This window comes from Furipterus horrens, unplaced genomic scaffold (genome assembly GCF_987537825.1).
Source record: "Furipterus horrens unplaced genomic scaffold, mFurHor1.1.pri manual_scaffold_17, whole genome shotgun sequence".
Lineage (NCBI taxonomy): Eukaryota > Metazoa > Chordata > Mammalia > Chiroptera > Furipteridae > Furipterus > Furipterus horrens.
In genome coordinates this window covers 108446161-108469215 of record NW_028327187.1, presented here as the reverse complement: position 1 = coordinate 108469215, position 23055 = coordinate 108446161, and the positions used below count along the sequence as shown (strand labels likewise).

The following is a 23055-nucleotide window of genomic DNA, read 5'->3' as shown; positions in this document are numbered from 1 at the left end:
TAGCTTATTCTTCTTCTTGTCACAGATCATGATCAATTAATTACCTTTTCAGTTACAATTTTACATGTGCTAGTATTGACTAAGAAGTGTGAAATAGAACTAATTATAAATTATATTGACATTATATTACTATATCAAATTATAACCAGAGAATATCCTGAATCTCTAAGACTTGTTTAAACTTAGAGGCAAAGAAATACAGATATGACTGTTGTTTAGTTTCAGTTTCATGCATACTTTGCTTCACATTTAAGATATAAATGTGTCTTTTCTGTTTCTAACTTCCTTTTATATTATTTAATTTCTTAGACTCTAAAATAATTGTAAAACTGAAAAGTATTTATTTATTTTACAAAAACTGTCTTAAGCTACAGAAATTTTAGTTTATCCCTCATAGTTTTCAGGGGGGGAAAGTTTGCATTTTCTTTCTATAACCATTATTAACCATGAGATTTCAATTTGAGTTGACTTTCTTATTTCCTTAGTGCCTTAGTTTTGAGTTTCAGGTTTTGGTACTTTACTGACTTGTCAAGCTAAGACAGAGATGGAGATGGCCTTTTAGAGCTTAGGACAAACCACTCCCATAATATACAAATACTATATTTCATTAGCTGTAAAAAATGGATTGCTTAGTGTCCCTTGCCTATAAAAAGTAAAGCCAGGCTGACAAACCCCAACTCTGTGCCATCATTATACTTTATTTTCTTTTTAATATTAGATAATATTTGTTTTGTGTAATGACGTTGTATTAACAATGAAGAGCAATTAGTAAATTGCTAAAAAGACATTTTAGGCAAAATTAAATGCTAGCATAAGCATACGATTTTGTGTTGAAATTTTAAAATTGTTTTCTTTTACAGTGTTTGCTGCCTTCAAGTGCTAATATTTAATAGTGGCCAGAGAGTGTTTCTCCCACTAAGATAAACAGCACTCACATTCATGAACTTGCCAGTTGCTCACTTCTTTTGCTCTTTAGATCAAATGTGTATGTCCTCACCCATTCCTAGCGCACGCTCCATCTCTGGTGGCCTTACTGCCAGTGCACAGGGGACTTGATAGAAACGTTTGGCCATTCAGAGACATCAAGGCCATGGGCTACCTCAGTGATTGTCAGACTCCATCCTAGGGAAGTACACAGGGAGATTCTGTTGTACTTGGGAAAACTTAATTGAATATGGATATCTTTTTTTTTTTTTTACACTTCCTTTTTGACATTGAAAGGACTTCTGTTCAGTTTTGGAGAACCTAACTCACAAAGTATCTGTATTCCTTAGGAGTAATGCTGCCTTAATGACTGAAGTTAAACAGAATAAAAATTTGCCCAAATGAAAACTAGGCACTGTTACCTGCTCTGCATTTGTCATCAGTCCTCAAGAGCTACAAATCTACCAAGAACATTTGAAACACTTTATTAGTTCTTTGGGTTATTCTTAAATAGCCAGTTATTTGAATTTCTAAGCTTTTGCCTTAACCGGATGGAACACATCTATCAAAAAGGGCAGATTTCAAAACAACGGTGTACCACCATGCCTGTAGGACATGGAATTAGAAATACTTGATTCCACTTAAGTTGTTGGTTTGAACTTACCCAATCCCTTCTTGTATTAGGGGTGACGTGGCCCAGAAGCTGACACTGTCTTCCTCTCAGGAGTTCCTGTTTTCCTAATGAGTGTTTCTAAGAAGCGAGACAGCTTGCTCTCTCCCACGTCAGTTTGACTCTGTGCCTCTCTGTAAATGCAGCTTGCCATTTTATCCCTCAGACTTACTATGAAGCTGTATGACTGGCTTCCGGTTTGATATTTAGCTCATAAGCCGTAATAGAACTTACGTCTTGGGTAATTTAAAGTGATGTATTTATTAATTGAGTTTGCCTTTAGCAAATTAAGTTATCTGCTGGTGGTATTCTCTGTAGGGCATACATACATGAGTATGTACACGCACACACGTGCATATACCCAAAGTGGGGCTGTGTGTGTGTATTCTATGTACTTACTCATGCTTCCACAGAGATTTGAGTTTTAGCTGTGTGCCCAGTCTTATGCTATTGATAATCTCTATTTATAACAACAAAAAAGAGATAATTTGACAGTGGGTGAGTCCTATGTCCTTATGCTTGAGTACAGTCTCATGGCTGATATGGCAAAACCTCAATTAAGATGTTTCAAGAAATAAGGGTTTTCTAATGTCCTTGGTGCGAAGCAGAAAAGCCCTTATATTGGCATGGATGCCACTATTGGTTTCCAACTTCATTGATGAAACCCTGCCTCTAGTGTATTAGTACATTTTCTTGCTCAAAGGTACTGAGGATGATTCTCTTTTAAAGAGAATCCCATGCCTTGTTTAGAATCTTGGAGGTATGGGGGCAGAAGATAAAATATGGTGGGCCTGGATCTATATGATATTTGGGTTATACTCTTCAAAGAGAAAATTGTGCTATACAATTGAGTTAATTAATGGATTCCTTCTTGTTAATTGAGGTTTTTCTATTCTTGAATTATAATGTTGAAATGTTGAAATGGCTTCCAGGTTTAAATTGAGCATAATGTACATGCCAGTCATGTGCAGAGGCAAGTCCCAGTTCTGGGTGCTCATGATTGTGCATCAGGACTGCATGGGGACTTGGGGCTCATTCTGTGACATTCTCAAATTCTGCCTAATGGTCTCTAATTAATTTTGCGGATGAACCTCTTGCAGTGGATTCATTGAAGGCAAGTTCAGTTAAAGATTCTTCCTCTTCCTTCTTTTGCCATCATTTGCTCCCCACTCCCCCCCCCCTCTTGTTTTTCTCTCCCCTTCTCTTCTCTCATTCACTGTCAGGAAAGACTACCCTTGAAGGGACAATTCTGTACCGAGCTGCACCGGGAAAGATGGAGGGCCACAGACGCTATTACAGTGAGTGACCTTAACAGCAGGAGGCAATTGTAAAGATAAGATCTGGGTACTTGTGTTTTTTGATGCAGCTGCACTTCCCTGAGCTGCCCGTGCTTCTGCCAAGTGTCTGTAATTTCTGGTCCAAGGACATGGACTTATTTGCCTAAGATAAGTGCCGTCTCCTTGGTGCGTGCTACAAGAGCTTTCCTACCACTTCCCCTGGCGCTTTCTTGTTTGCTTTGTGCCTCTATCATGTGTGTGTCATAGGTGCATGAATCATGCGTGCAGAGAGGGGATTGGTAGCATTTGTCACGGCAAATGTATTTGTGCCAGTATCTCTGGGCCTCGGGGATGGTGTGAGGTGGCTTCTCATGGACATGTGAACCTCTTATGGTTATTGCTTTTTCTGAGTGGGTCATTGGAAAGTAATAAACCATTTCTTCATTGTGTGGTTCAAAGGAATACAAATTTGGCATGAAAGCCCATGCCACAAATGGTGTTTTGCTTTGCTCATTCAGCCAGTCACCACACGGCAGACTTCTTTTGGCTAAACCACTGTGTAGCCTTTTGTGTTGTGAAATAAAGCTGCCAAAAGTCGAGAGGAAGGAGATGAATGCGATTCATGAATGACTCTCATGAAGCCTGTTGACACAGTTCCTGCCACACAGTAAGCACTCTACACATGTGAATGAAAAAGAAGTAACAGTAGCCCATGCGTCTGAGTTGATCAGTGCTGGAATGTTAAGGTCAATTACACTAAAGTGGACAGTTACGTGACTGACCAAAGCAAATTTGAGGAGGCATTGTTGTCTTTCCACCTTGAAGGAGAAACACCCACCTTAGTGTGTACCTACACGTATGTATACATGCATACATTCCAGAAGGGATGAAAGAGAAGGTTCAGATGTGAATACCGCAGCGGTGCTTCTCAGACCGTCTGTGGTGAAGTGTACTTTTATTTCTGTTGCCAGGTGCCCAGATACCTGGTTCTGTTGTACATGACTTTACTATACACGCGGTGCTCTGCCTGGGCCTCACCACAGACATTTGATAGGCCGAGATGGATCTTTGCTCTGTTCACCTACACAAGTCCCACTGGCCATGGCCTGAAGTCAAACTAGTGCACACTGCTGTAAGCATTTCCAAACACACCCACTTTCTGCACTTAGCTCGCTGTGTACCAGTAATAAGACTTTCACAAACTGGACCTGATATGCAGATAACACTTTGGTTGTACTGCCTGAGAATTTCACCTGGTGTCCTGAGTGTGACCCAGGGACATTTTATGGCATAGTGTCTATGATGGGCACCAGTAGCTAAAAGATGCTGTACGAAGCAGACATGAAAATGAAAAGGCACATTTCTTTCCCTCCAAAGGGAAGGAGCTAGATTTTGAGTTATGTCACCAACCCAGATATTCAGGTATTTAATTCACATAGTTAAAATTGATAGGAGCAGGCTGCCAGAATTTCCGGAAGAAAAATCTGCCGTGTGTTTCCTTCCTAGTTCATGCTTCTGTGGTTGAATGACTGTGCAAGCCATCCCTGTGTGATGTAAAGAATATTTCTTAATAAAAAGTTATTAAGATGAGCCCAGAAGGCAGCAAATCCATGAAACAAGAAGCTTGGTGAAATCAGGATGGCCGTGGTAAAAAATATTACAGTTCTAGCTAATGAGGAATAATAGAAGAACTTTCACATTCTTCTTTTTGAAAACTAAAACAGCCTTGCCCTTATCCATTTGCCCAGCTGCATTTTGCTGGTGGAGGTCGGGAAGGGGATAGTGATGATTTCATTTTCCTAACCATTTCTCTATTCTACCCTCAAATGGTTCTTTCCAAATCAGAAAAGAATATATAAGCCATTTATCACAGAGGAAGACTCCATACAGCAAAATGAGAACATATTACAGGGGAAACAACACAGTATTTGGACTCAAAAATTATATCTCCAGCAGGGATATTTCTAAAATCAATGAACAAATGGTTAGCTAATCCAGGGAGGTGGTCCCAGTTTGCATGCTCAAATTCAGCCCTGTAAATTGCAGCCGGCCCCTTGTTGTGGGCTGTTCCTCATTGCTCTGCCCTCTGTTCTTCATGAATGCTGTTCTTTAGGTAATTAAAATGTACACCAGGGATATTCCTCTTCCTCCCTCCTTTTTGGCTTATGAATACCATTTTATTGAAAACAGTGGCAACAACAAGCACAGCCATTGTTTTAAGGATTTCATTTTGAAACTTGTTTGTAATTTATAATGACCTTTCTATATTTTGTCTGTTTTCATTTAACAGTTTCTTCCTGCACTGAGACTTCTTTATTTGAATGACTTCAACATTTTGTGACATTTTATGTGAGCACTTTACATGGTGTATCATTCTTATGTACTAGGAGGCCACCTTACCTATAGGAAGATAATGCACGATTGGCTAATCGAGAACAAAATTTGATGGTGTACTTTCACCCCCAAGGGCGTGGTTGTCATCAGGAGATATACAGTAAATGTTCAGGAGCTGTCCTACTCATCGAGAACATTTTAGAGACACGTTTAGTGGCAGACTTTAGTATTCCATAAAATATCCTTTGAGTCCTGCCCCTTGATAGCATCACTGATGTGCTATCAAAGCAAGAATATATACCCAGAAAGTAACTAGAAACAAATAGACTCTTCCTTTTAGGAACATGACTGTGGGCAGAGCCTGGGGTAGAAAGAATCGGGGGAGGTAAGTGTCCATGTTGTCTTGCTGATAACTATTTTGTGACTTCCGACACATGCCACAAGAAATCAAAGGAAGGCTGTAATATCCCCAGTGTTCTTTGGAAAGGAGTTCGGCTTTGGAGAAATGATGGTGTTCAAGGAGGGAAGACGAGCTTGGGGGATTCTGGCCTTTGGGAGGGCAGCTTCCTTCCCTCTTTAACAGCACAATCATCTTGCCAGTCTCAATGTCAAGTTTGGCTTAATGCTTTCCTAGAGAAACATGTCTGCGTGCAGTTATTCCTTGTGAAGCCATCGAAAGAGATTTAATTCCTTGGCAGTTACGGTTTTGTGTTTTTTTTTTTTTTAATTGCTAATTTGTTTAAATGGCTATTAGCTTTACAGTTTCCCTTTAGGAAATGTTACTTCCATTCCTAATTGCTAATTGGCATGAGTCACAGAGATCGGAGGTACAGTATGTGGCACTGACTGGGCAGGGAAGTGAGCAGGGCTTGGAGGCATTGTTGTTGCACAGACTGTGGCAAAACAAATTTGAATAAGAGCCAGGCTCCAGCTGAGGACAGGTAAAATGTCACATTTACAAAGAGATCTGCTTTGAAATGGGATTTTCTGCAGTTTTGATTCACTCCGTAAAATTAAAGGGTGAGGGGAGAGAGATCAAACAAAACTCAAAAGATACCCAACACACAACATTCGACATGCCAAATGAGAAACCCCAGTGCCAGTTATCCCATATCCTGTATCACTTTTAGGGGTGGTTCCTGGCCTCCTGTGAGACGCTTCATTGGCTATGACTGAGTTTTGAGCTGTTTCTCTCCCATCCCCCCTCTTCACAGGTTTAAGGGAAACCACAGGCTCCGAGAGTGATGGGGGTGACTCGAGCAGTACCAAATCCGAAGGCGCCAATGGGACGGTCACAACTGCAGCAATCCAGCCGAAGAAAGTTAAGGGTGTGGGCTTTGGAGATATTTTCAAAGACAAGACAATAAAACTAAGACCAAGGTCGACTGAGGTGGAAAATGACTTTCTACCGGTGGAAAAGGTATGTATGTTCAAGAGTTTCTCTTTCATTGCAACGTAATGTGGAGTATCCAAAAGTACATTGCAGGCCTTGGGGTCTGAGGCTTCCTGCGCCCACTTTGGGACTTCAGTGTCCTCCCGTGCTAGCTGCTGGCCCACTCCCCTGTACACATAAGTCCCTCTGTGTGGGCACAGCTTTCCTCCAAAGGCTCAGGCTCTAGTTTGCTGCTGCTCTTCTTCCTCTTATTTTTAAATTTAAGTTTTATGTTTCAATTACGATTTGTATTCAGTATTATTTTGTATTGGTTTCAGGTGTATGACATAGTGATTAGACAATCACATACTTTACAGAGTGGCCCCCTGATAGTTCAGTGCCCACCTGGCGCCATGCATGGTTATTACAGTGTGATTGGCTATTTTCTATGCTGTACTTCACATCCCCGTTAGCTGCCAGTTCGTACTTCTTATTCCCTATGCCTTTTTCACCCAGTCCCCCTCCACTCTGGCAGCCCAGTCTGTTCTCTGTATCTATGAGTCTGTTTCTGTTTTGTTTGTTTGTTTGTTTTGTTCATTAGATTCCACATATAAGTGAATTCACATGGTACTTCTCTCGTCTTTCTCTGACTGCCTTATTCCACTCGCTGCTGGTTTTCTTACTGATCCCCTTGCTCTGGAATGTTTCCCCGTTTGACTTTTCAAATGGGCTAGCACTTCTCCATTTTCTTCCCAGAAAAGCCCCTTGCATAGGGATGCCTGGACCCATCTAAACAGATGACCTTGGTACTTTTCAAGCACCTCCTTGCCCCCAGTCTCTCTCTTGTCCTTGTACACTTCTCTGATGCTTCGTGCTTGGGGCTGTTGCCTGCCTCTGCAGTAGAAGAGCGGGGTTGTGCATTTTTCCCTATGAGTTAGGTAGGAATGATTTCAGACTGCCAAAAGGAAGTCTCCTGCGTGTGTGAATGATGGAAATGGCCCGGCTGTGACTCCCTGGGTTGTTACCATCAGGAAGCTGGCTTTTTTCTTCTGCCTCCGGTTCTGGGTTGGCCAGAAGCAGACAGGGTGTTGCTGCTGAGTACGCGGTTGCCACAGCAACACACCCCGAGCCATCGCACTTGTGGCTGTTAATGACGTCTACTGTGGTGCACTTCTAAGCATCATAGCTTTGCTTAGGATTTGATAAATACCGTGGAATTTTCCAGATTGTAATAAACTACATTTGTGCTGTGCTTAAGGAATGTTTGCTAATTGGATTTAGTGCTGAAATTTTTGCTTTGACGTTTGTGCTGGCAGGCTTCGGGGTAGGGCATTGGCAAGATGTCTAACGCAGGTTTATTGGTAGCTTTTTAAGTGCTTTTCATTGTTTGATGAGATGAATTTTTTAAAGTTGCATCATCTTCCGCAGCTGTAGAACGTCCATCCACCTCCCTCCCCACTACCTCCCAGGGTCATGCGTTAGAAACACAATCTGAAAAAGAAGCATTTGGACATTTAATACCCTTAGGAGATGTTCATGTAAAACCCTATGAAGAAGGTGGAAAGGACAGTGTCTAGAAATTAAAGACTGTTTCACTTAAACGCATCTTTTTATTGAAGCTGCTCTGAGCCAATATTGTTTCTTTGAGTAATCAACATAGGACGCTTCTCCAGATCTGAAAACGAAGTAGTTTGTGGTGTCCCAGCTTGTGAGCTCATTTCTGTTCTACATGATCACTTTCAGATTCCTGTAAATATTTACAAAAGAGCAAGTCTCCATCTCGGGAAGGAATGATACATGCAGTTTTTCTCCATTTGATTCTAGTCGTTGAAATGACCCTGACCATTGACTCAGTCAGCACTGTTAATTCCTTTTGTTTGTTTTTTGATTCTTGATCTTATTCTTCTATGTGTAGGACCTTTGTGTGTGACGTTTATCATTGCTATTTATATTTGTTCTAACTGCTAATACTGAATTGGGGTTATTATGAACAGCGATATCAGCACCAAACATTGGACTCCCAAGTTTGTACATCAGCTCACTTCTCTGAACCCCAGAGCCATGTATCCAACTGCCGACTTGAGCATCTCCACTTGAAGATCTTAAATTCCCATCAGCTTGTCCAAGCCTTAACTTGTCATCATCCCCCTCAAACTGCTCTGCCCACAGTGTTCCCTGTCTCATTTAAACACAGGGCCGTTTCCTGTTCCATGGGTCGGAACAACAGCCCTGGGTTGTCACTGACTCGGGCCTTTTCCTTACATCCCATGTCTGACCCATCAGCAAACCCCATCCACTCTGCCTCCTAATTAGACTTAGCATCCACCATGGCTCATCACCTGCACTGCTCCCCTGCTCTCTCGCCATCACTGTAGTGGCCTTGTAGTAGGGCCTGCTCTTCCTCCCCTGCCCCCTACAGTCTATTCTCAGCAGCGAAATCAGGGCAGGCTTTTGAAACCCAGTCAGATCACACCGCTCCTCTGCTCTCTCCCCTGCAAACCCTCCCCAGAGAACCAAGGTGAGAGTCCTCCCCAGGGCTCAGGAGCTGAGGTGACCTGACCCCCACGACCACTCACATGCCCTCCTTCACTGCCCTTCCCCTCACTTGGTTCATCCCATCCCCCCTGCTCTTCCTCAGACCTGCCATACACACTCCCACTTGAGGACCTTTGCCACAGAGTATCTACCTGGACACTTTGCTACCACCTGCCCACCCAGGGTCCTGCCTCTCTTTGCAGGGAGGGGACTTGGCTCAGACCTCACCTTTTCAACAAAGCCTTCCCTGGCCCACTCATTCTGGAGCCTACCCCCTTAGCCCATCCTCCTTACGTGCACTGTACTATTTTGTTTTCTATAACATGTGCCTTGCCCCTTTCTAAAATAATATTTATTTTTTACTATATTCATTACTTATTTGTTCACTGATATATGCTATGTGCTTAGAACAGTGTGTGGCACATAGGAGGTGTTCAGTAAGTATTAGTTGGATAAATACTATTAAAACTGCATTAACATAGCACTTGAGAGATTACAGACACCTATAAAATGAGAGGACTAGGGGGGATAATATAAAAGTTACATAGTTGAAAATGTAGTGGTTGTATGGTTTACTGCATGTTTGTGGAACAGGCAGATTTATTGCCTTGGTCTTGGTGACATGCGATGTTAACTTGGTCAGTGTGATGTATATATGTACATGCGCATGTGTGTGTACCTTGATTCATGATTTGTTTGCAGAATGAAACCATGTACTAGCAGCAGCCTTAACTTGCTTCTCATTGTGAAGCCTCTGGGGGAGACACAGATTTCCCAGCCTGCTTCACTGGCTGTGGAAAAATTTTAGTGTTTAAGAGAATTCAAAACTGTTCATCCCCTGTTGTTGGCGCCATGGATGGTTGTATAGATTTAGGGACCCATTATGTTATTGTACAACCTGGCATGAGAGCTGATGCGTGTGATCATGTTTCACTAGTGCAAAGCCAGGTTCTCATCACTTTTGAGATGGTTTGGTGTCCAAGATTCATGCTTAACGAAGGAAAGCTTCCTTTGAGAATTGAGCTTGCTGTCGATTTTCTAGAGGCACCAATTGGATGTCGTGTGACAGTGTTTGTTAGGTGAGGCCCTTGCAGGTCTCCCACTGAGGCTGGGGCAGTTGGCCTTCTGACGTGGCTGGTGTGATAGCTTGAATGGAGGAAAAAGGAATCTGATCATTGCTAAAACCCTAAGCAACATATTATACTTCCTGTTCAAGTTTGTCAAGTTTTGAGATCCATTTTGCTGAGTTAATTTTGTGCTGATTTTACCTAAGCTTTTAATTCTCATCACTTCACCCAGAGTGGTTGAATGCTAATGATTCTATTCCAGGAGATACTTCATACCACTCCCCACCCCCAACAATGAGGAAAAAATGAGTAATTTTGCTTTTCCTGTTGAGCTATAAGGAAAAAACCTCATTTATGAGTCTTTTTAATACTACCGGTTGGATACACCTATGAATGATTTGTTTAATGCACTATTTAACTAAAATATTTACATATGAAATGATTTAATGTCTAGGGTTTTGCTTCCAGTAATTTGGAAGATGGAAGAGTGGGGCACAGAGTAAAAAAGATTGGTCGTGTATTAATTGTTGAAACTGGGTGGTGCATACATGGGGGTTCATTACACTATATATTTGTATGTTTTGGAAATTTCCCTTGAAAAAAGGTTAAAGGAAAGAGAACCTTGGGGAAAACGTATCATTTATACTAACTAAGCCGAGAGGTAAGTATATGTTATATCAAAGTAGTGGAAAATACAGTGTGGCTAAACATGAACCAAGTTAAATATTGTAAAATTAGAAGGGCATGTTACAATTGCCTTAGCTGGTTGACCTTGACAAAGTCACTTAGCTTCAGTTGGACCATCTGTAAAATGGGAATACTCTTTATACCTATCCTAACTCACAGAACTTTAAATGAGTTTTATACCTAAAAATACTTTGAAATTGTAAATGTAACTCATTTCAACAGCGTTTTTTAAGTGCTCACTATGTGCTTGGTACTGGGTATACAGTAGTGAACAAGACCAGGTTGTTGCCCCTCCAAGAGCTACAGAAAAGTAAACAAGCACTAATAATCCAGTGCAGGGAATGCTGTGGCCAGGCAGAGAACGCAGTGCTGTTTTCTAGGAGTTGTAGGGCATGGCAGGAAGTAGTGACTCATTGGGGAGGCTGGAGAGTGTGTTCATGTGGGTGTATCCACTTCCTCCAGGAAGTGGTGTTTAGACCTATAGGGAGTAATGTTTAGGCTGAGACCCGTGGGTCCTGTATACATTTACCAAGGAAAGGAGCATAGAGTTATCAAGATGAGAAGAGCAACATGTATAAATGCTTCAAAGGGAAAAAGAAGAGGCACAGAGCATGTGTGGAGGCTCCAACAGGAAGTGGGGAAAGGTGAGAATGGAGAAAGAAGCAGAGCCCAGATCAGGAAGCACCTGGTAGGACATGTGGAGTTTAGACTTGATCTCGAGGGCAATAGGGAGATATTAATGGAAAGATATTTTTGGCATGAGAGTTAACATGACCTGATAGGTGGTTTAGAGAATGTATTCCAAGCCACAGTAGGAGGAATGGATGACAGAAGACAGGGTAACTAAAATTCAGAAGAGAGGTTAACAGAAACTTACAGTGGCTCTCCCGATAAATCCCCTCAATCTAGGTTCTAAACCAGTAAATGAATAAGATGAGTCAGTGGATGAACAGTCAAATACTATTTGTGTTCATTTTTGCAGTATGCGTGTCTAGTTGACTCAGCACTGTACCTTTGTCGTGATTTACATGGCTGTACATATATGGGTGTATTTCTGGACCCTGTTCTGTTGGTCTGTTTGTCCTTGTGCCCATTCACTACTACCTTAATACTGTAGCTTTAAGTCAGTCTTGATATCTGGCAGTGTAAGTCCTCAATCTTTGTTCATCTTCAAGATTTCCCTGGCTATTCTTGGCCTCTTGTATTTTTATATAAATTTTATAATCAGCTTGTCAATCCTACCCCCCCCCCCCAAAATGGGGTTTTTATTTGGTTTGCATTGACTGTGTAGGTACTTTTGAGGGAGAATGGACATGTTTCCAATCCATGGACATGGTATATTTATTTATGTAGGTCTTGTTTCACTTTATTTGAATTCCTCAAGCTGGGCACTTATGATTTGTACCTCTTTCTGTACATATATTATGTTGCAATGTTTATGTTATTGATGAAGGTGAAGTTGGAGGATATAGATTAGTGTGAGAGCCAAATAGTCCTGCCAGCTGATCCCTAGGATTAGACAGACTCACCTTACCAGTCTTAGCAACGCTGGACTAGGGCAGATGCATGTGAGGTAGAAGGGCTTGCCCCTTGGGCAAGAGCAGACAAGGCCAACTTCCAAGAAGAGGAAAGAAAACAGCTGAGTTGAGCACACCCAGGTTATTTTCCATAAATTCACCTGTTAGAGAAGTTACTTCACTCTCCCAAGAGAGAGTAAATAAGGGGACAACAAGTTCCAGGAGTGGCCAATTGTGTCCAAAGGCCGAAGTGTCTAGAGAGCGTCCATTTGGACTCCCTCTTACATGGCAGGAACATCAAGATAAGAGAAGGAATTTTTCTCCTAACAGCTTTGAACTGTTGTCCTAGGTGATTTTGGGAAATAATCAAGAAGTTAGATAGTGTGGGGTGGATAAGGGTGAGGAAGGACTTGAAGATGATGCCTTAGGAACTGGCTTAAGCAGCTGGGTGGATGGATGGTAGTATAACATTCCCTTATCGGAGACCACTGGAGGAGAAAGCTATCTGGGGAGGAAGGTCGTGGATTTAGTCTTAGACTGGCTGAATTTTGAGGCATTTGTGGGACTATCAAGTGAAGGCATCCAGCAGGCAGTTGGATAAACAAGCCTGGTGATTGGGAGGGAAGTGTAGATGTACGTTTGGGAGTCATCAGCCTACAGAAGGTTGGAGGAGGAAGGCAATCCATACAGGACATTATTCTCATGAATTCAGCTGGTTCCTTCTGTCTCCCACCTGGTACGTCAAAGGAAGTTTCCTTACCAGGCTGCTTCCCTGTTACTCCAGCCTGACCCCACTCTTTTTTCTAAACTCCTTGCCTTTTTACAAGTGACTCAGATACTACTCCTGGTCAAACAGTTAAGGAAAGGAGTGTCGGGTATTACACATGGGTGGGTAAATTGTAGATACTCAGGGAAGTCCCAGGACCTTACCTGACATGTCTTTATATAGAATAATCCTGGCTTTTCAGTGCCAGCTCATTCCATGCCAAGGCTCTTTTGGCATAACTGGTGTTGGCCTCCTTAGTTATTGGAAAAAATAGTCTTTTGGGCCAGGGCTCTTGCAATTAACCAGACTGGAAAAGATATTTTCCCAAGTTGGTTGTTTACTGGATTCCCTACAAAGAAATCCTTCAAGAAGCTCCTTTCTCACCAACTTCCTATTTTAGCTGATTTTCATTAATTCTGATATCTCTCTTGAAATGATTCTGGTTTCCTTCTACATTTTCTATTATATTCCACAACTAGACACTGTGTTTGTGACAGTCTCTTTTTCAACTCTGATCATCTTGAATCTCCTTTATAGAATCACAGTCACCCAAATTAATTCCCCTATAATATGAACATTGTAGCTTTTACTTGTAACAAAGAATTAGAATTAAAACTGTATGTAAATGAGCTACCAGTTTTTAATCAGCCAAATTCTAGTAAGAGAAATTTTAATATTTTCATCTATATCCCAGGCAGTCTTTTTATCCATTCTAGTAAAAATCGATCAAGCTGTATGCTTAAATAAAATTAAAGCATGTAAACATCTAAAGTGATGGTTTTAGTTCCTTAAAAAGAGGGATGTATGTATCTAATCCTTTGAAGACTAGAAATGAGCTCTGGGAAATCTCCAGGAGCTAATGATATATTTTTTGACTAATGAAACACAACTGGGTCAAAACCTTGTTGTGATTATCTGAGACCTATAGTATTGGATGTCCTGCATTTTGGTTGAAAGGTAAGATTATGTGACGTCTGTTGAGCAGTTGGAAAAATCCATGGTTTCTAATGAGCACAGGTATTGAGATGTCCGTGCCCACTGGCTGCCTGGGCTGAATGAGCTGTCTGGGATTTTCAGACTTGGGTTTATGTGTTATCTTCCTCCGGAGTGTCTCTGTTAGGTTTCTTTATTTAGGAAAAGTAAGGAGAGGAGTGTCGGTAGGGAAAAAGAACCAAAAACAGGATCATAGGCTTACTCTTTGACATGCTAGGTGCTGTTTACTGTTTTATATATGCTGACATATACGTTGTAAAGCACTCAGCATAGTGTATTTTGTAAGAAATGATTAACTGCAGCCAGCTCACCAAGAATTGCATTTCCAGAGGCCTCCAAAATTGTGTTTTTATGAGTATAGTAGTTATTAAGCGTAAGGGCCAAACTGCCTGGGTTCAAATCCCAACTCTGATTATTCTTGGGACAAGTTACTTAAGCACTCAGTGCTTTAGATTCCTCATCTGTAAAATTGGAATACCAAGAAAACCTACTCCATATGATTGTTATGAGGATTAAGTAAGATGCAAAATGGGTAGAAGAGTTCCTGGCGTATAATAATCACTTGGTTGACATTTGTAGTTATCATTGTTGCCCTTCTGGTTATTGAAACAGAAGGAATGCCTAGAAATAGCACTATCATTTTTGGGGTAATTTCTTTAACTATTTATTTATTTATTTTTAAAGAATTTAATTAGTTTTAGAGCGATGGGAAGGAAGGGAGAAAGAGAAGAAGAGAAACATCGATGTGTGGTTGGTTGCCTCTTGCATGCCTCCAACTAGAGACCTGGCCCACAACCCAGGCATGTGCCCTGACTGGGAATCGAACTAGCAACCCTTTAGTTCACAGACCGGCACTTAATCTACTGAGCCACACCAGCCAGGGCTCTTTCACTTTTTATTATGGAAATTTCAAACTTGGAGAAATAGGATTGAATTTTGCTCTATTTGTGGTAGCTGTTTGTTTGACACCCCCAAGTCTTTTCTTATTTTAATCCTCACCTGAGAGCATGCTTATTGATTTTAAAGAGAAAAGGAGAGTAGGAGAGAGGGAGGGAAGAGAACCATCAATCAGTTGCATCTTGTACATGCCCCAACCAGGGACCAAACCCGCAACCCAGGCATGTGCCCTGACTGGGAGTCGATCCACAACCTTTCTGTTTACAAGACAACTCTCCAACCAACTGAGCCACACCAGCCAGGGTGACATCACCATGTCTTAAGTATAAGCCATTAGGAAGTAAGTGCTGTGATTTTGGACCTTGTCTGTGTTAGTCACCATTGTATTTACAATTCCTTGAAAATCATTGTTAAATTATAGTTGGCCCTCAATAAATATTTGTGGACTGGATACATGAATATAACATTTTGTCCCAATCCAATCAAAATTATAAAGGAAGACTCATTCTGTTTGGGATGTGCTTGTGGTCTGGCAACAGATTCACTGTTCCATTTGTTCATTAATTGGCTCATTTATTCATTTACTGAAGCTTTATTGAATGCTTTTTATGGATCAGCAGTGGCAGCTCTGGAATTTCTAGATAAATGAGCTAAAGAGTGGCAATCCATTTTTAAAGGGATCGGTTAGGGAGGCGCATCTGGATGCTGGAATATTAGCATAGTGCATGCAGATTTTTCACTTGGCAGGTTATTCATTTGGGGAGGGGTCTGGGTTAGTTGACTGGAATGGAGCTAACACCTCCTCTACCGTACTACACTTTGGATCAGTGTCACTGGCCTTTCATTTAGTGCTTTGGGTTTTCCCTACATGGGAGAGAATTATGTATGTATAAAAGTCATTATGGTGCAGTTGGAAAGGGTTAGCAGAGGTATGTCCAAAGCATCAAAGAGGATAGAAAAGAAAGAGCTACTGACTTTCTCGGAGGTCTAGAAGGAAAGGATGGGATGTTGGGGAGATCTTTTCAAGGAAAATTGTATTTGAGCAAGATGCTAAAAAATAAATGGGGATTCGTGGTACTTGCAGTGTGTGCATGGACAAAGAGCATGGTTATAGAAAAGGGCTGAGTTTGGCTGGAGTATCCAGGATGTGATAGTGGTGCAGGTGGGGAGTTGGAAGGGAGGTGGACCCTCCTCCCCCAAGGCTCAGCTGGCTCACTCACAAACTCCACTTCTTCTGGGTGGGCTGGCAAGTTGGTGGAGGAATTCTTTTGGGCAGTGACATGATCGATTGGCACTTTGGATAGATAACTGAGGAGGCGCCGGGCAGTGTGGAGTGGAGACGGGAGAGGAAGTAGCTGGGAGAGTTGCCAGCCATGGGGCTTCGTGGTTGATGACTAATTGGCCAAGCACCAGGAACTTCTAGTAGCTCTTGGAAAGGGGCAGATGGGCCCACCTCATGCAGTCTTTGAGTTGAGCCGCCGTAGCCCAGTTTGGCAGTAGAATCGACAGAAGAGCCAAGTTTCCTTTCAAAGAAAACTCTTTTGTGTATTATAGAAAGCAAAATGCTACGAGTCAGCATTCAACTCTTGTTGATAAATAGATAGGCTAAGGATATAGAGATAATAAAAAGAAATTTAGTTGGGAGGGCATTGCTAAATACACTTATATATGTATACTTACGAACGTAATCATGCATGTCTACAAATTGCATACATGTTTATTTATGTATACATATATATTCAGCGAGCTTATCTTCCTAATTAGCTTTTAAATAAACTTTCTATTTTAGAAGAGCTTTAGATTTGCGGGGAAGTTGTGAAGATACAACGGAGAATTCCCACACACCCCACAGACAGTTTCCTCTGTTGTTAACATGTTACACTACTATGCTACATTGGCACAATTAATGAACCAGCTGATACTAATACATGATTATTAACTAAAGTCCATCCTTTATTCAGATTACCTTAGTCTTTACCTAAGGACCTCTTTCTGTTTCAGGATCCCATATGGCGTTTTAGTCACCTTGTCTCCTTAGGCTCTTCTTGGCTGTGACAGTTTCTCAAACTTGCCATGTTCTTGGTAACCTTGGCAGTTTTGAGGAGTTTTGCGGAATGTCCTTAAGTTGGCATTTATCTGATGTTTTTCTCATGATTAGACTGAAGTGATGGGTTTTAAGGAGAAAGACTACAGAGGTGAAGTGCCATTCTCATCACGTCATGTCAAGGGTACATGGTAGCAACGTGACTTCCCACTGTTGATGTTGACTTTGGTCACCTGGTTGAGGTAGTGTCCATCAGGTTTCTCTACTGTAAAATTGTTATGTTTTTTCCCCTTTTCTATATTCGACTCTTTAAAAAGAAATCACTGTGCACCTCACACTTAAGGAGTGGAGAGTTCCGTTCTCCTCCTTTAGGGAGAGTATCTACATATATTATTTGGAATACTTCTGCACAGGCAATTCGTCCATTCTCTCTCACTCTAATTAGGTTTTGATAGGGTGATTTCTTATCTGTCCCCTAAATTCCAAATGTTAATTCTGTAGCACTTGCATCACACTTGCCATTTACAGCCCAGTGACATCTCCCACATTTGTTTTCTTGGATGATGTATAAACAGATCAATGCCTTATTTACCCAAGCAGATTGCAAATTTTCTTGAGCACTGGGACAGAATCTTATTCAAAGCCCCCTACAGAATTGGACACACTGCAGGCAGTTAATAAATATGTGATAAATGGTTTTTAAATGATTTTAATTTAAAAATGTAAAAATTAACTGCAGTTAATAACTGAATCAGGTTATTAGAATCTAAATATATAAAAACTGTGCTAAGGTGAGAAAACTGTTGGCTCAATATCCTGATTTGTTAGTCATTCTGAGTTTATAATGGTGGCCAATAGGGTGCTTACTGTGTGCCTGGCACTTTTATAAGACCTGTACATATATTGCCTATTAATCATCCAGACAATCCTATAGGTTGGTGCTATTATCTCCATTTTATAGATAAGGAAACCTAGGTGAACAGAGGTTAAACTAATTGCTCAGTGTCACACAACTGGGATGTGGGCCAGCTTGAATTCTGGTCTCAGACACTCTGGCTCTAAAATTTTGATGTGCTAACCATTGGACTTAAATTCATTGAAGTGGTGCTTAAAATGGTATCTCATTTGGGGAAAAAACTAGATTGCTATTTAAACATCTTATTGCAGTCTGTTAGGATACTGCTGATGACATGGCTGGCAACGGTCTTTCTGTGTTTTTCCTAGGGGAAGTGTTGCTATAAAGCCACGGCTGTTTTTCCTTCTCCAGTTTTTCTTTCTTTTTTGAATGAATACGTTTTTTGTAGTACAACTGCGTTTATTTCTTTAAAATACAGGAATTTTCACAATGGACATATATACAAGCCATATTCTAGGTGCCTCTCACTCCCCAATCATATTATCTGTTGAAAGATAGTGGGCTTTTTCTTTTCCCACTGACGTTTTTAAACAGAAGCGGCTGCTGGGTCCTGCCAAATAAACACTCCTTCAGTGTGTTCCTTGTGCGACTGGTCACACCTGTGGGTCCCGGGAGGCAGCCTAGATTCTTGCAGTAACGTACACGGGGGAGGAGGACTTCTCTCGAAGCCACCCAAGCCATGAACCGGCCCTGGCTTCCTGAACCATAAACAAATGTGAGCTTTGTTCTTCCCGTTGCTCATTTGGTCCCAAGTATGACTCAGGGTTAGGCTGGGTCCTTCAGACTCCAGTGCCTTTGGCTGTTGGAAGGAAGTGGGAGGGTTCCAGGATAGTTCTGGGACCTTTTCAAACTGAAGAGAGGAGGCTGGCTGCATGATGGGAGAAGAGGTATTTCTTTTTCTGCTTTTAAAGATGTAATGAATCCCCTTAACCTTGTACCTTACCTATGCTATTTTGTAATAAGACTTGTAATGGGTTTGCATTGGGGGGTTAAAATGAAGTGTATTCCAGCTAGGAGTCCTCACAGAGGGGGAGCTGTGGATATGCTAAGAAGTAATGTAAACGTGGAGGATTATTTTCTAAAGTCCAGTGTTGCACTGGAACTATTTAGCCGTCTTAATTCCCCCACCCCCTTTGGTCAGTTTGGCCATTAATTTTTACAGATGTTTCTAATTTCTCGGTGTTGTGGGTTTTCATGTGCTCACACTGCCGAGAGTAATTTAAATGGGCAGTTTGCACAAGCAGTAACTGTTACACCATGTCACCGAGATGTTGAATAATTACAGATGTTAGTGCAGTAAACAAATCCAGCTTGCTCTTCAGGTTAATTTAGGAGAGAAGAATATGTCCATGCAGAGCGAGCCAGCTCTGGGGCACTTCACTCCTGGGGGCCATGAACATTTGGAGTTTTCCTTGTGAATGGAGAAGCTGTATGTAGTGACATCTGGGTACTGTTGAAGTGTTGTTGTTCATAGAGGTAGAGATATTTGGCTAATTTTGTAGTACTGAGCATTTATATTCATTTGCTCATATACAGCGTAAAATACAGACACTAGATTATTTGATTTTCTAAAATTTTGCTTGTAACAGGTGGTCTTGTTTCTCTCTGTTAGTTGTTCATATTTGTCTTCCTAAAAGCAGAAGTCTCTGATTTTCCAAACGCAAAATAAAATTCCCTAAATAAAACCACAAGATAAGTGAGGCTTACAATGCGTCATATGTCTTCTATACAGTATTCCTGTCTCTTGTTGAAAATAAATTGAAAGGAGAGAGTTGATGAGGTCTGTAACATATGTTTCTTCATTTCTTTTTCTGCTGGCTTTAACTTATATTTTAAAAATTACAAAAAAAGAAAAATAGCATGAGAAAATGAGACACTTTATTTTAACACATTATTTTAAGAGTAGAACTTATTGAAAAAAAATTTTAATGGCGTCTGTTGCTTGCTTAGAACGATGTGAGTACATAGAGCAGTTGGCTAAAATAAAAAATATATTCATCTACAAAGCTTGAGAGAATTTTCCTATTGAAAAATATCTTCAATTTGCTTATTACCATTATTGTTACTATTGCTGGATGTCATTCTGAGTTCTGAAAAGTAGATATCAGAATTCGGTATTTTATATTCAAAATTCAGATGGCGACTCTTTGGGACAGGAGTGAAAGCCTGACTGATTGTAAGGTGTGAAATATGAACAGGTCTCAGCAATAACGTTGGGCTCTCTCTCAGGAGCCTCTGTAGCTCCTTCAGCTAATGCCTGGGGATGGGACAGTAAAGGTAGCCCCTGGACCCTTAAAGGTTCTGTGACCTGTAAACTACTCCTTGTACTGTTGAGAGCTCCCTGAGCCCATGGCTCGTTTGTTTCTCAAAATGGAAATAGCTCTGTTACTTCTCTGAAACAGCTCTTTACAGTAATTATTATAATAATAAAAGGTCAAAGTTAAAGAATATGAATAAATAAATAGAAATTTATATTAATCCTGTTATTCAGAAATAACCATAATTAACATTTTATATATATTCTTCCAGACTTTTATCCAAGCCAGGAGGTGCACGTAGTACACACATCACTCTTTATACAATAATGAGGTCATATTAAGTGTCACCTGTTCTTAAAACTTAACATATTATGGGCCCCCTTTCTGTCTGATACCTGCATGGTCATCCATTGTAGAGATATACCACCATTTATTTAATCAATTCCCATCTGATAACTATTTAGGTTGCTTCCACATTTTTAATATTAAAAACATTCTTGTGTATGCATATGGTACCTTCCCTGATTATTTCCTTTGGCTGAGTTTTTAAGAGGGGAATTTCCAGGTAAAAGGCTGACTTAATTCGGTTGTTTTGTTTTTATTGAAAATAACCCAACTATATGGTAAAAAAATTCCAACAGAGCAAAAGTAAGACTTTCTCAGTCTTACACATTTAGCTTTACTTCCCAGTGGAAACCCCCATAGAAGCTTCCCCTGTACTCTTATAGAAATGTAGGATATTTTTATTGTGGTAAAATATACATAACATAATACTATTTTATCCATTTTAAGTGTATGATTCAGTGGCATTAAATATATCCACATTGTTGTACAACCATATCACCATCCATCTCCAGAACTTTCTTCCCAAACTGAAACTCTATACCCCTTAAATACAAACTCCCTACACCCCTCGCAGCCACCATTCTACTTTCTGTCTTGATGAATTCCACAACTCTAGATACCTCATATAAGTAGAGTCCTAAAATATTTGTCCTTCACTTAGCATGATGTCTTCAAGGTTCATCCACATTGTAGCATGGGTCAGAATTTCCTTTCCCTTTATGCCTGGATAACATCCACTGAATGTATATATCACAATTTGTTTATCCATTCCTCTGTTGATAGACATTTAGGGTGTTTCTGCTTTTGGGCTACTGTGCATAATGCTACAGTGAACATTGACATACTGATACCTGTTTGAGTTCTGCTTTCAATTCTTTTGGGTATATCCCCAGAAGTGGAATTACTGGGTCATATGGTAATTCTATTTTTAATTATTTGAGGAACCTTCATACTGTTTCCCACAGTGGCTGCACCATTTTACATTCCCACCAGAAGTGCACAAAGGTTCCAGCTTATCGACATCCTTCGCAACACTTGTCATTTTCTGCTTTTTTTTTTAACCCTCACCCAAGGATATGCTTAGAGAGAGAGGAAATGGGGGGAGGGGAGAGACAAGGGGGGAAGCATCGATGTGAGAAAGAAACATCAACAGGTTGCCTCTTGTATGCGCCCCAACTGGGGATCAAACCCATAACCTAGGCATGTGCCCTGATCGGGAACCAAACCTTTTGGTGCAAAGGATGATGCTCCAACCAACTGAGCCACCTGGCCAAGGCTATTTTGTTTTTTGGTTTTTTAAAAATAATAGCCATCCTAATATGTGTGAAGTGGTATCTTATTGTGTTGAGAATTACTGTTGACATGTGTTCGTGTTGCCTATCACTAAGAAAAGGATACTATTTTTCTCCATCTTCTAATCATGAGTTGAGGACAAGGTATTTCATTTGAGGATCTTCATTAGCTAGCTGATCAGTTACACAATGCCAAGAGATTGCAACTCGCTTAAAGGAAGGTCTATGTCACCCTACTCCCCCAGGCCCTGAAGAGAAGACAGGTAAGGAGCCCAGGTCTCGCTTGTTTCAGAGGTTTAAAGGTGCTGCTTCTCACTTAGCCCTACCCAAGGTTTGTGGAGACTGGATTCAAAACAGTTCTTTTGAGAAAAGGTGCATTTCTCTTTTGTGCTATTGTTAATTCTAAGTGATAGTACTTGATTCATTTTACATAGTGAAGATAGTCAGTTTTGTGATTGGTTTTTCTCTCCTCACCTTGTGCTCTAGAATTCCTTGGGGATAGGAAATGAAAGTCCTTCCTTTGCACATTATTTGCTGAAATCAATGGATTCAATTGATATTCTTCAGTGCAGTGGACTGAAGGATCTCTAAGTATTTCATTGTGGCTCTCTTTTGTTCTTATATTAATAATTCCTAATATTTATAATCCTGAAATTCAAGGTTTTAAAATTTTCTGTGCGGCCATTAATATGATGATGCTTGTGAACCTAGCTTACCTTTCTCTCTCTGATATTCCCACTGGTATTAAATGATATTCCAGACAGCTGAGTTTCAGTGGGATGGATTAAGTTTAATGCCATATATTTACTAGCTAATTTAAAACTAGCTATCCAGCTTACTTTGCATGGTAATGTGTCTTTGCTTACATTGAAAGAATTTAGGTCACAGAGGTCGTTCAGTCAGTCAGCAACCTGCCTGGTACTTTTGTGTGTCATTGGAGGCCATTTCAAAGGTGCAGGATGACAGCCTGATTCTCAACTCAGGCTCTTAATGTTGGAGGCCAAATTCCCAATAAATGTGCACCTATAAACGCTCTAAAAAAATGGAAGTAAAGCACAATAGCCCCTACTTACACCTCTAGTAGAGACTTCCCTCTCTAAACCTGGGCTATAATAATATGAACAATTCACAACTTTAGGAGTAATCTGGACTTGCCTTGAA

The 23055-nt window shown here is 40.7% G+C and overlaps 1 protein-coding gene across 5 annotated transcripts in view; it reads left to right on the top strand.

Moving 5' to 3' along the window:
- The window catches only part of SH3KBP1 (SH3 domain containing kinase binding protein 1), a 318770-nt gene that overhangs the window by 177628 nt on the left and 118087 nt on the right, over positions 1-23055 (top strand). For 4 of the 5 annotated variants that reach the window (XM_090264196.1, XM_090264192.1, XM_090264195.1 and 1 more), the window contains one exon: positions 6420-6625. In XM_090264196.1, the coding sequence (XP_090120322.1) occupies positions 6420-6625 (206 nt within the window). Of the gene's footprint in view, positions 1-6419; positions 6626-18769; positions 18887-23055 lie in introns of those variants that run through there. The other variant, XM_090264198.1, reaches the window with a different exon arrangement.